Source organism: Cetorhinus maximus, chromosome 4 (assembly GCF_964194155.1).
Source record: "Cetorhinus maximus chromosome 4, sCetMax3.hap1.1, whole genome shotgun sequence".
Taxonomy (NCBI): Eukaryota; Metazoa; Chordata; class Chondrichthyes; order Lamniformes; family Cetorhinidae; genus Cetorhinus; species Cetorhinus maximus.
In genome coordinates this window covers 142321187-142334465 of record NC_135882.1, presented here as the reverse complement: position 1 = coordinate 142334465, position 13279 = coordinate 142321187, and the positions used below count along the sequence as shown (strand labels likewise).

The 13279-nt window shown below is 43.7% G+C and overlaps 1 protein-coding gene across 1 annotated transcript in view; it reads right to left on the bottom strand.

The window, feature by feature from the left end:
* The window catches only part of tg (thyroglobulin), a 443647-nt gene that overhangs the window by 397019 nt on the left and 33349 nt on the right, over nucleotides 1-13279 (bottom strand). Inside the window, exons 9-10 of the mRNA XM_078541245.1 lie at nucleotides 5776-6897; nucleotides 533-1126 (exon numbers count right to left, since the gene is read on the bottom strand). Of these exons, the coding sequence (XP_078397371.1) occupies nucleotides 533-1126; nucleotides 5776-6897 (1716 nt within the window). The remainder of the gene's footprint in view (nucleotides 1-532; nucleotides 1127-5775; nucleotides 6898-13279) is intronic.

Sequence of the window (13279 nt, the reverse complement as noted above, 5' to 3'; positions counted from 1 at the left end):
GTACAGACCATAAGTCAAATGAAGAGGTGCTTGAAATTACAAGAACAAAAAGATCACGAAAAAGTGACATCCAGAAAAGGAAATGCTCAGCAGATCTTCTGGTAGGAGTAGCTACAAGCAGCAGCAGTGAATCAATGACCAGCTTTAAATGATGTTTGATTTCGTTAAATGTAGCACGGTGTAAATTTCTACTGATTCATGATGAGCCTTTCTCATGCTACTGGCAAAGGTCAATTTCACCCGTATGAAGACAAGAGGGATGGGGATGAGAATGAAAGGGAGAAGAATATATAGCGAGAAAGAGGGCGAGAAAGAAAACAGAAAGGATGACAGAGGTATGGAAGAGCAAACAATGGGGAGAAAGTGAAGGCTAAGGGAGGGAGAGTCATAGTTGGTCAATGATGGAAGTGAAAGAAGAAAGCGGGTGATGGAGACAGGAAAGAAAGGATTGAGAGAGAAATTAAGAAGGGAAGGGGAAGAGAGGGAATGAACAAACACACTTGAAAGGAATTCTAACTGAAGCATTGCTTACATTGTGGAAATCGACTTTTTTCAGTTTTAGTCCCGGGCAGCTCTTGTCCTTTATCATCAACGCACCAGCATCTCCGCAGCTCCAAGTTATCTAGTTTCACATTGAAATCAGAGTATGAACCAGGATAGTGCATTATGGTACCAAACAACAGCTTCCAAAACACATAGGGGTTCAGCAAGATATTGGTGCCCGGTTCAGATGTGACAATTGCTGCAAAATCATCAGCAGAGATAGAATCGAATGTTGGGTGTCTAGAGAACACAGAAAAGACATGCTGATGCTCCTTGTCATAGAGTTCCTTGACAAACATCTCAAAACTCCTGGAAGCTTGAGATGACCTGCGGTATCCAAGGACCTCTTTTAAGATTGCAGTGAATGGCAACTCCTGGCCTCCATGATTCTGAGAAATCCACTGTTGATAAAATTCAATGGCCTGTTGTGGCGGGCCATCACACTGGACTTGGTGCCAGTCTCCATTGTCCTTGCACTGAGCTATGTAGACTGCAGGCCCCGAGAGTGAGTTTGGTTCTGACAGCAGCATTTCAATTGCCTTCATAAACTTCTCAGCTGCTGACAATTGGCAAACACTGGGACCTGGAAAGAGAAAAGGATATTTGAATATATAGGAACATAGGAAATGGAAGAAGGAATAGGCCATTCGGCCCCTCAAACCTGCCCTACCATTCAACTAGATCATGGCCGATCTTCTACCTCAACGTCATCTGCCTGCAGTATCCCCATAACCCTTGATATCTTTAATAGCTAGAAATCTATCGATCTGCCTTATGTCTTCTTATCCAGTCATAGGGGAGAATTTTTCACTTGGCATGTGGAGGTGTGCCCGACCCGCTCGAGCATGAAATAGCGCGTGATGATGTTGGGCAAGCGCCCTGACGTCATCGCTTACTAGCGCGATATTTCAGTCGGCGGGTGCATGCGAGAGTCAGCAGCGCACCCGCCAACAATCAAGAGGCCCATTAAGGCCATTAACATAGTACTCAACAGTGATTTTTCATTGCCCATCCAACGTCACGGTTGACGGGTGGGCGAATCGGCCAGGCAGCCTTTGCATTTTTGAGGAAACCTCATCCAAGGGCAGAATGAGGTTTCCAATATTAAAAAAGTTTAAAATGTTTTCACGGAATTTACATCAGCCATATGTGCAGGTGACTGATCCTGATGCGTGAACATTTTTTTCGGCATTTGAACATCTTTATTTATGGCTTTTGAATTCTTCAGCTCCCTGAGGCAGCTCTCTGTCTTCGGGGAGCTTTCTGTGATGCTCCCCCAAGCCTGGCAGGCTTCAGCGCTCGCCCTTCTCCCGTCCCCACCCCAGCAGCGCTGAGCATTTCAGCGCGCCTTTCACACTGGCTGCCCGTTAATTGGCCAGCCAGCATAAAATTGCTGCGGGGGGGGCTGAACATTGGCGGCGGCCCATTTCCCAGCTGCTCCCGGGCCCGCCAACCCCACCCACATGCTGAACTCAAAATCCTGCCCATAATGTCCAGTAGAAGAATGCCTGGGTTTCATTTAACTAAGTAACTGGAACAGCTTCTGTATAATTCAATCTTAGAGTGTGGGCTTCACAGACAAGGCAGGTATTTATTGAACTCTCTTAGTTTTCCTCAGCTGAGAATCTTGCTAAGATATTTTGGAGGGCAATTAAGCATCAACTACATCAAAATAAGACTGGACAAATAAAGAGTTCAGGCCAAGTAAGGTAAGCAAGCATAAAAAGAGAACTTGCATTTATGTAGCACCTTTCACAACCTTGGGATGCCTCAAAGTCAATGAAGTGCTTTTTGAAGTGTAGTTTCAGTTGTAATGTAGGAAATGTGGCAGCAAATTTGTGTAGAGGAAGGCAACACAAACAGCAGAGGAAATTAACAAGAAATCTGTTTTTAATGATGTTGGTAGAAGGATAAATATTGGCCATGACACCTCTGTTCTTTTTCAAATAGCACCACAGGATCTTTTATGACCACCTGAGGGTGCAGACGGGGGCTTCAGTTTAATGGTCATACAAAAGATGACACCTCTGTGAGTGCAGCACTCCATCTGCATTTGAGTGTCAGCTTGGATTATGTACTCTGTTCTCAGGAGTGAGGCTTAAACCTACAATCCAATGTCACCAACTGAGCCAAGGCTACCACCTTGGAAAATTTATTTTCATAAATACGTTACTGAATCAATTGAGTTTTTACAAGAATCTAATAGCTCCAAGGTCACTTTTATGGATACTATTTTTTTTTACATCCATATGGTGGTACAGAACTTGAGAATTGCTCATAAAAAGAGGCATTCTGGCAAAGCTTTTCCATCTTGCACTCATCAGGACAGATTTGCGAGAATACCAAATCTCAAATGAAACAACAATTTATACTGCATGAAAAGTCAGTGTTGATTAGTTGGCAAGTAGACTCGGATTGGTAAAGCTGTTGCCATGGAGAATGCACCAGGGAACAGTTAACTTCCAAGTTTTTGTTTGAATTCAAGCCAGGCAGGGTGACTGACTGGCCAAGGTTTTGCCATGTGGAATGGACCAGGGATGGCTGTCCCCCAAGCTTTTGTTTAGCTGAAAAAGGCACAATGTATGGACATGTTCTTTCTGTTTGCAAAGGACAGGGCTCTGTGTGCGAATATATGTAGCTTTAAGCGCACATAAGTGAGCCCAATTAATAATCTTAAACTGGTTGTTAGTGTAATTCTTAGCACAATCAGGATTGTTAGTAAGTGTTACCAAATCACGGAATCACACCTAATGTTGGGCGCTATGTTCTGAGCTTTGCAAGCATGGGTTGGTTGGGTATGGTCAGTACTTTGTCTGGAACAGAGCGCATCCTTTCAGGCTGTTTGCTACAACACTTAACTGTGGACACTCCATTATCTGTTTGGAGTATTGCTGAAAAAAGACATTTTGTCAAAGCTTTTCGTCTTGCACTCATCAAGAAAATCACAAGAATACCCATGTCAGGGGAAGCACCGACTTAATATATGAGAAGAGAGTGCTGGTTGGTTGGCAAGTGGACTCTGATTGGTAGAAGTGTTGCCATGGAGAATGCACCAGTTAATGGTGACTGACAGTTAACTGCCAAGCATTGTTTGAAATTTAAACCAGGCAGTTTGACTCTGATTGGTTAAGGCATTGCCCTGAGGAAAGATCCATCAAATGGCTATAACTTATTTTGTTTATCTGAAACAGGCGCATTGTGTGTACATGTTCTTTCCATCTGCAAAGAACAGGGATGGCGCACACTTGGAGGTGGGGGGTGGGGTGGGGGCGGTGCGGATTGCTCCCTGCCCGGTGCTGCAGTGGAGACAGTGGAAGGGAACTGGCAGCATCACTGCCCTGTCCCAGGAGCACCGACCGACAGGTTACTGAGGAGTGGAGAGAAAGCCGGATCCATGGTACCGGGTGTCAGCAGCGCTGGCTCATCCCTTCTTGGGCAGTGGCCAAGAGGGAGCCTGTTCCTCTACCATGGCCTAAAGCCGCTGCCCCACATCTACTGAGCTGCAGCTGATGATCCTAGCGAAGAGGGCAGGCAGGAGTCTGTGCCTGGAACCCATCGGCTCCAACTCAGAAAGTGGCACTGAATCACCAGGCAAATAAACTAAATAAGGCAAAATCCTGTTTCCCCCGATAATCTGCTAAACTCTTTTCATTTGTTTTTTCAAAGTTCTTACTTTAAAATATGCCCAATTTCACTGAGAAATCCTTCAGTGAATCTCAAGCAAACTGCACGGGGCAGTTAGGTGACTTGTCTCTCTTGCCAATGGCTCCATTCCTGAGGAAAACTCTGGCCAGCCAGAGTTGGCAACCCTGCTCTGTTGTAGAAACTGTCTGATTTTCATTGATTTCAGATTACCACCAAGGTCGTGAAAGTGAAAATTACATCAATACCAGACCGAAGGCGCTAAAAACCTCCCCCAGGAAAGAACTACTCAGCAATTCAAAGGCCCATGTTGTGATAGCATGCAGGAACTGACTGCTCAAGGTGAGTGTGAACTATTATTGGAAAACCACTTTGTTACACTTGAATATATAAAATATATCCATCTCCTGTGCACCTTGAAACAAAGAGGTTTGAAGTCTGACGGTCGCAGATACCAACTCTGGTACTTCTTAAAACCAGCCAGACTGTTTCAGCTAAGCTATCGTCCTCTGTACCAAACAGGCTGATGATTTCATGCAATGTTGTAAGAACATTCCGAAGCTCAAATAATTTAAATATAAAATAATCATTACTCCTCTCATGTTATGGTAAATTATGTTACAGTTTACATGAATGATGTAATCAAAACACAATTTCTTAATTTGCAGAAGACTCAAAACTGAAGATTGGCGTGAGATAACCAACAGTGAGAAGGACTGCAACAAATTATAAGTACATATGAATAAATTTCCAGAATGGCATATCATTGGCAAATGAATTTCAACATGGATAAGTGTAAGGTATTACATTTTGGCAAGAAAATTAAGGAGATTACATACTATTTAGAAAATAGGAATCTAAATTATGTACAGTAACAGAGTGTTCAGGAAATACACAAATCACCAGAAGTAGTGACACAGGTCACAAGGCCATAAAAAACAAATTAAGCTTTAGGGTTTATTTCTATAGGGATAGAATTGAAAAGTAAGGTTGTGCTAAACCTGTATCAAACCTTGGTTAGACCTGGTGTACTCTGTACACTTCTCGTCACTATATTATTAAGATCTAGAGGCATTAGTGCTGGCACAAACAAAGAGATTTACAAAGATGGTACTAGATATGCAGGGGATGAACAGAATGAGTCTCTTCTCCTGAAAAGTCAAGGCTAAGGGCTGACGCGGCAGAGGTGGTTAAAATTTTGAAAGGCTTTGATAAGTAGACACTTAGAGTGTGTTTCCACTTATAGGGAAGAGCAAAACTAGAGGCCATCAATGTAATATAGTTACCAAAAAATGAAATAGAGAATTCAAAAGAAACGTCTTAACCCAAAGAGTGGTGAGAATGTGGAACTCACTCTCAAAGGGAGTGGTTGAAGTGGATAGCATAGATATTTTTAAAAAAGGCTGAACAAGTATATGAGAAGGGACTTAAGGATTATGCTGATAGTTAGATGAGGATAGATGGGAGGAGGCTTGAGTGAACATTAACTCCAGTGGGCTTAAAGGATATACAGCAAAAGAAAAGGCCAATGTAATCCTACCTAAAAAAAAATTCAACATATAAAGTGCAATGAAGGAAGTCAGGACTTACACTGCATGTTTCCTCCAGCTGATTTCTGTATTTCAGGTACCTTCTTGCCCTGCAGATCTACACAGATGCAGTTCATTCCATCACATTGCATGGACTGAAAACCACCATCATCTCCACATGAAGGAACAAACATGTCAGATCCTGCTGATTGGCGTCTTTTCAAGTCTATTGAACTTTTACGTTCTTGCTCACACTTGGTGGGACATTGTGGCCTTTGACCCTGGATTCTTGTGTTTGGAACCTCCACCCCTTTACCATCCACACACCAGCAGTCTGTGCCTTGACACTGGACTTCTTCATACCATCCATCTCCAGTGCACCTTGAAACAAAGAGGTTTGAAGTCTGACGGTCACAGATACCAACTCTGGTACTTCTTAAAACCAGCCGGACTGTTTCAGCTAAGCTATCGTCCTCTGTACCAAACAGGCTGATGATTTCATGCAATGTTGTAAGGACATTCTGACGCTCAAACAGAGACATTATAAGCTTTACAATATTCTGGTTCTCCTGTAAATTTATTGGTCGCCCAATGTTGTCCTCAATTGTCTGGTTCAAGTTGAAATTGTCCTTGGAAAATTCTGATGTTTCTTTGGAGAAGTAGGAGTCTCCAATGGGGGAAAACAATTTGGCAAGTTCTACAAAGTTCCCACCACTGTACATTCCTGTTAAGCCAATCTGCTGGAAGAACTGGCTAAAATTAAAGGTACCCCCGTTCCCCAGACTCCCGGTGAAATTAAATTGGCCCAGGTTTTTCAGAAATTTGCCTCCAAACAAATTTTCAACAAAGAATTTGGGGCGTGCAGAAAATTGAAGAGCAGTCAGTGCTAAGTCCTTGGATAGCAACGTCCCTTGCACAAACTCGCTGAGAATCACATCTAAGTCAGCCCGGCCAATGTTCAGGGCCACGACATGAGGGATGGCAAGCAGCAATCCAGATTTTACAAACAGCTGCTTCAGGTCTGGGCTGCAGTGGCTGAGAGTTTCACCAATCCTTTCCAATGTTGGGCTCACAGGTGTAGGTGCAGCAAAGACATTGTTTTGACTGAAGTGACCAACAGGCCCATAGAAAAGTCGTGACAGCATGCGTTTTCTCTCTGATTTACAGTCACTTCCACCATTCCCTGGAATTAAAGAGTTAAATCATAGGAAGATTAGCAATAGGAGGAGGCTATTCAACCTCTTGGACTTGCTCCACCATTCAATTTAAATAAGGCTGATCTGCGCCTCAACTTCATTTACCCATTTTTGCTGTTTTTCCTCTTAGGCTTAAATAACAGACATCTATCTATCTGAGACTTAAGAGTCCCAATAGACCTGCTATCCACAACCTTTTGAGGGGTTAGAGTTCCAAAGTTCTACTTGTGTGAATAAGTGGTCTTGTTTCTGAAAAGCCTAGCTCTAATTAATTTATGAACAAGAAGAAAATGGGGGCTGAAGTTGACTACATGGTACCTCGAGCCTGCTCCACCATTCAACATGACCATGGCTGAACCTCTGCCTCAACTTCACTTTCCTGCCCGTATTCCTTAATTTCCTGAGAAAACAAAAATCTGTCGAACTCAGTGATAAATATATTCAACGATGGAGCATCCACAACCCTTTAAGATTTCCAAAGATTCAAAACCCATTGAATGAGGAAATTTCTTCTCATCTCAATCCTAAATGATTGAACCCTTAACTTGTTCTAGTTTCCTCAGCCAGAAAGCAACCCCTGTGTCTGCCCTGTTAAACCCCTTCAGAATATTGTATGGTTTAATGAAATCGCCTCTCATTTTTCTGGATTCCAGAGAGAATATGGCCTCTCATCCCAGGAACCAAACCAGCGAACCTTCACTGTACCACCCCAAGGCAAGTATATCCTTCCTTAGGTATGGAGATCAAAACTGCACACAGTATCCCAGGTATGGTCTCAATTGTAGCAAGAATTCCTTATTCTTATACTCCAATCCCTTGAGATAAATGCCAAGACGCCGTTTGCTTTGCCAATTGCTCACTTTGCTTACATGATAACTTTCTCTGTTTCTTGCACAAATGCACCCAAGCCTATCTGAACATTAATATTTAAAAGATTTAATACATGCTTTTAAAAATTTTCTGCTTTTCTATTCTTATGACTAAAGTGAATAACTCCATCTGCCACCTTGTTGCCCAGTAACTTAACCTGTCTATATCACTTTGCAGCCTTTTACGTCCTCCTCACAACTTACATTCCAACCTAGCTTTGGATCATCAGCAAACTTAGGTACATGACTCTCTGTCTTTTCATCTAAGTCATTAATATAGATGGTAAATAGTGAGGCCCCAACACTCCACTAGTTACAGCCTACCAAGTTGAAAAAGCCCCATTTATTCCCACCTTTGCTTCTTGTCCATTAACCAATCCTCTATCCATATTAATATATTACTCCCAACTCCAGGGCACCTTATCAAATGCCTTTTGGAGATCCAAGTAATATTACATCTACTGACTCACCTTGATTACCCTACCAGTTACATTCTCAAAAACTCTTAGTAAATTTGTCAGATAGGATTTCCCTATCATAAAACCACATCGACTTTTAATCATACTATGCTTTTCTAAATGTATTGTTAAGATTTCCTTAATAATAGACTCCAGCACTTACCCAAATACTGATGTCAGGCTAACTGACCAAAAGTTCCTTATTTTCTCTCTCTCTCTCCTTTCTTGAATAACAAAATTCCAATCGACTGGGACTGTTCTAGAATCTAGCCAATTTTGGAAAATCTTAACCAGTGTATCCATTATCTCTGCAGCTATTGTTTTTAGAACTCTAGGGGCACAATTTTTAGTTTGTCGTGCGGGCGCGTGCCGACCCAACCCAGCATAAAACGACACACGATGACATCGGACGAGCGTCCCAACATCATCGCGCACTCGCGCGATATTTTGGTCAGCGGGCACGATGCCGACTCGGCAGCCTTTTAAGACCATTAAAAAAGGTAATTGAAAGAAACATGACATGAAACATGCTTAAAACATGAGGAGACATGTTTTATAACATTTATAACATCTTTATCTTTTATTTTGAAAAATGTTCATCTCCCTCAGGGAGGTTTTCAAGGGCACACCTGCATGCGTGCATGAAGTTTGCGCTCGGCCTCCTCCCCCCTCCCCATACAGGCAGTGCTGAGCGCCGCAGCACGGGTTTTACGCTAGGCGGGCCTTAATTGGCCCGCCAACATGAATTCATGGTCCAGCCCCGATTGCGGGCAGTGGTCGGCTTCCGGACCACCCCTGCCCACCCCCACAGAGCCCGCCCGACAAGGGCAAAATTCTGCCTTAGGATGTAGGCCATCAGGTCCGAGGGGTTTGTTGGCTTATAGTCCCTTAAGTTTTTCTTTCTCTGCTGATATTAAAGTTTCTCATCCTTGTTAGACTCTTGGCCACCCTATTTCTGCTATGAAATTTGTACCATTTCCTCATTCCCCATGATAATTTCTCCTGTCTCTACCTCTAAGGAACGATTTTTTTTCTTATAGTTATTCTCCTTTTTATATACTTGTAAAAGCACTTACAATTTTAAGATTATGTTCCATTAGTCTTGTTTCCCCCACCAATGGAAAATAATTTATCCATATCTATGTTAGAAATATCTGAACAACTTCTATAAATTTGGGCTGCCCAAAAGTTGCTCTGCAACTCAAATTAAATTATCCAGCAGTAATATTGTAAAATGGTTCATTATATTCAAGCCAATGCTGACAGAATGAAAACCATTTCCTTTGGGGTTAGCATTATTTGACAGTTGAGCAGAAATGAAGCAATGACCATGTTTTTACAAGATCTCAGGATAGAAATAAATGAGAGAACATTATTTGGCCTAACTCATTCATCCCAAAAAAGAGCCTGTAGTCCCCATCCCCCCCTCAACATCTGCTTAAAAATTAAGTAACTACGCAGTCTTTTGCCTTCATTAACTTGCCTAGTAATCCATACCAAGAGTTGATCACTCTTTGGGGTAAATATTATGAAGCCCCAGACTCTCAGAAGGACCTTGCTTACACTCAGCCCATAGAAAAAAAACCGAAGGCCACTTCCCATACTTTTGCAATATTCAACGGTTGGCACAGGGACTTGCAAAATTTGCACAAAGAATCATGCATTTAAACCTAAAGGTCAGAAATGTGACTTCCAATAATTTTTATACTTAAGCTGCTTTGTTTGACTGTCACAGTTTATTCCGAAGTTGTGTTCTGGAGCCTGGATTTTTTAAAAATTTGCTCATAGAGAATTTTTTTTAAGAGTCAACCATATTGCTGTGGGTCTGAAGTCACATGTAGGCCAGACCAGGTAAGGACAGCAGATTTATTGCTGCTGTGTCAAAATGGCCAGAACACAAACATATATTAGTTTCATGGTAGAAGTAAGATAACATATTTTTGATACATGTGTTTCCAAATTATGAGGGTTTGTATAGAGTATATAAGGAGAAACTGTTTCCAACTGGCTGTCACATCAGTAACCAGAAGATACAGTCCCAGCATATTTGGTAAAAGTATGGGTCTGGGTGTTGGGGGATGGGAAGATGAGTAGAACCTTTTAATTCTGAAAATTGTTATGATCCGGAATCCATTATCTGAAAGTATCACAGTATCTTTACAGTGCAGAAGGAGACTATTCGGCCCATTGAGTTTGCACTTGCTCTCTGAAAGCGTATTCCACCTAATCCACCTTATCCTTGTAACCTTGCACATTCTCTTTTCAGGTAGCAATCCACTTCCCTTTTGACTACCTCAATCAAACCTGCCTCCACCATCCTTTCTGGAAGTTTGTTCCAGACTCCAACCATCTTCTAGGTGAAAAAAGTTTTCCTCACATCACATTTCCTCCTTTTGCCAACCATATTGAATCTGCGCACTTTAGTTCTTGATGTTTTCTTGAGTGGGATTATCCGCCCGCTACCGCATTTCGGGCAAATCTGGGACGATTCCACCCAAGTTTCCAAGTCAGGATGGTGAGTGGCTTGAACTGGAACCTCCAGGTGGTGGTGTTCCCATCTATCCACTGTCCCTGTCCCTCTAGGTGGCAGCAGTCATGGGCCTGGGGGATGCAGTCCAAGCAGGCCTGATGAGTTCCTGCAGTGCATCCTGCAGATGGTACACCCTGCTGCCACTGTGCATCGGTGGTGGAGGGAATGCATGTCTGTGGTTGGGGTGCCAATCAAGCAGGCCCCCCTGTCCAGGACGGCGCCAAACCTCCCGAGCGCCGTTGGAGCAGCACCCATCCAGGCGAGCGGAGAGCATTCCATCACACTCCTGACTTGTGCCTTGTAGATGGTGGACAGGTCACTGGGAGCCAGGGGGCGAACCACTCACCACAGGATTCTCAGCCTCCGGCCTGCTCCTGTAGCCACAGTATATGGTTAGTCCAGTTCAGCCCCCGGTCAATGGCAATCCCCAAGACATCAATACTGGGGGATGCAGTGATGTCAATGCCATTGAATATTAAGGGTCAACGGCCAAACTCTCTCCCGTCGGAGATGACCACTGCTTATCACCCATGCGGCGCAAATGCCACCTGCCACCCGTCAGCATAAGGTCTTGCTGCATTTGGACATGGACTGCTTCAGCAGCTGAGAAGTTGCAAATGGTGCTGAGCATTGTCCAATCATCAGCAACCATCCATACTTCTGACCTTATGATGGAAGGGAGGTCATTGATGAAGCAGCTGAATGGTTGGGCCTACAACACTACCCTGAGGAACTCCTGCAGTGATGCCCTGGAACTGAGATGATTGGTCTCCAACAACCACAACCATCTTCCTTTGTGTTAGGTATGACTCCAATCAGCAGAGAGTTTTCCCCCTGATCGCCATTGACCCCAGTTTTGCTAGGGCTCCTTGATGCCACACTCAGTCAAATACTGCCTGGATGTCAAGGGCAGGTACTCTCACCTCACCTCGGGAGTTCAGCTCTTTTGTCCATGTTTGAACCAAGGCTCTAATGAGGCCAGGAGCTGAGTGGCCTGTGGTAGAAGCAAATTTAATAGATATGGAGAAATTATTTTCAAAAGGGAACTGGATACATATTTGAAAAGGAAACATTTGCTTGTATGCAGAGAGAGCTGGCGCACTGAGTTTTTCAGTGAATGGAAGTCCCGCCCTCAAGAGCTGCCAGCTGATCTGATTGGCCAGCAGCTCTTGTAATAGGAGTAGTGCCAGAAGAGAGAAGTGGGCACTGCTGGGACTGCAAGGAGAGCCCGCAATGAAGTTCATGGATGCTGGACAAGGTGAGTCTGGGATTTCTTGGGCAGGGAGGGATTGGACAGTGGGAGGAGGGTAGGCAGTGGGATTTGGAGGTCAGGTAAGGAGGCACAAAAGGTGGGTACAGTCTAAGGCAGAGTTGCCCCTGATGCACTCAGGGCACCTCCCCCCACCCCCACCCCCCCCATCCCCGCCCCCCCACCTCACAAATGTTGTACCACCCTTCCTTCCCACCTTTACACCAAGTTTGGCTGAAAAAATGGCCTTCCCACTCTTGCCCTTCTTCCACTGCCCAGTGAATTATGGCAGTGGAGGCGGGTTGAGGCTCTTAAATGGTCAGTTAAGGCCTTCAGTAAGCCAAATGATGGGAGGCCTATTGGGCAACTTATCCATCCCCCGTAATGAGGGTCAGATTGGGGGTGGGCAAGAAGGCAATGGGCTATCCACCCGACCTATTTTACATGCCACCCCCACTGAAAACATGCCCAGCGGTGGGTGTGGGGGTGGGGGGGTGGGTCTGTAAAATTCCCCTCATGAAGTGGGGGGGGTTAATTGGATAACTGTTTCAAAGAGCCTACACAGGCAGGGTGGGATGAATGGTTTCCTTCTGTGCTGTATGGTTCTATGATTCAGGGGTGACTTAGTCAATATGTTCAAAATGAAAAAGACCTTCAGAAGGCTAGGTATAGAAAAACTATTTCCTCTGAAAGTGGAATCCAGAACAAGAGGGTACAATCTTTCAATTAGGGCTTTAGAGTCTTCCAAGCTCAAAGGAACATAAGAAAAGTTTATGCAAACTGTCTTCATAGGTTAACCCTTGAAGCCCTGGTATCAGTCTGGTGAATCTGCAACTGTACACTATTCAAGGCCAATATATCCTTCTTGTTGTTCGGTGTCCAAAATGAACACAGTACTACAGATGAGACCTGACCAAGGCTTTGTATAACTTCCCCTTGATTTCCAGCCCCCTTGAGATAAAGACAATTAGTATTTTTAATTACTTTGTGTGGCTGTGCATCAACTTTTAGTGATTTTTCTATCTGGACATCCCCTTTTTCACATAATTTCGAATGTATTCTAATTTGTCTTTCTTGAATCCAAAGTAGATGATCTCATAGTTCCCCACACTGAGTTTCTTTTGCCACAGGCTTGTCCATTCACTTAATCTGCAACTTTCTGTCCCATCTACATAATTTATTGTGCCTCCTAACTTAGTGCCCTCTGCAAACTTGGCCAAGGAACAACACTTAACACGTTCTGTCAATCAGAAAATGAATCCC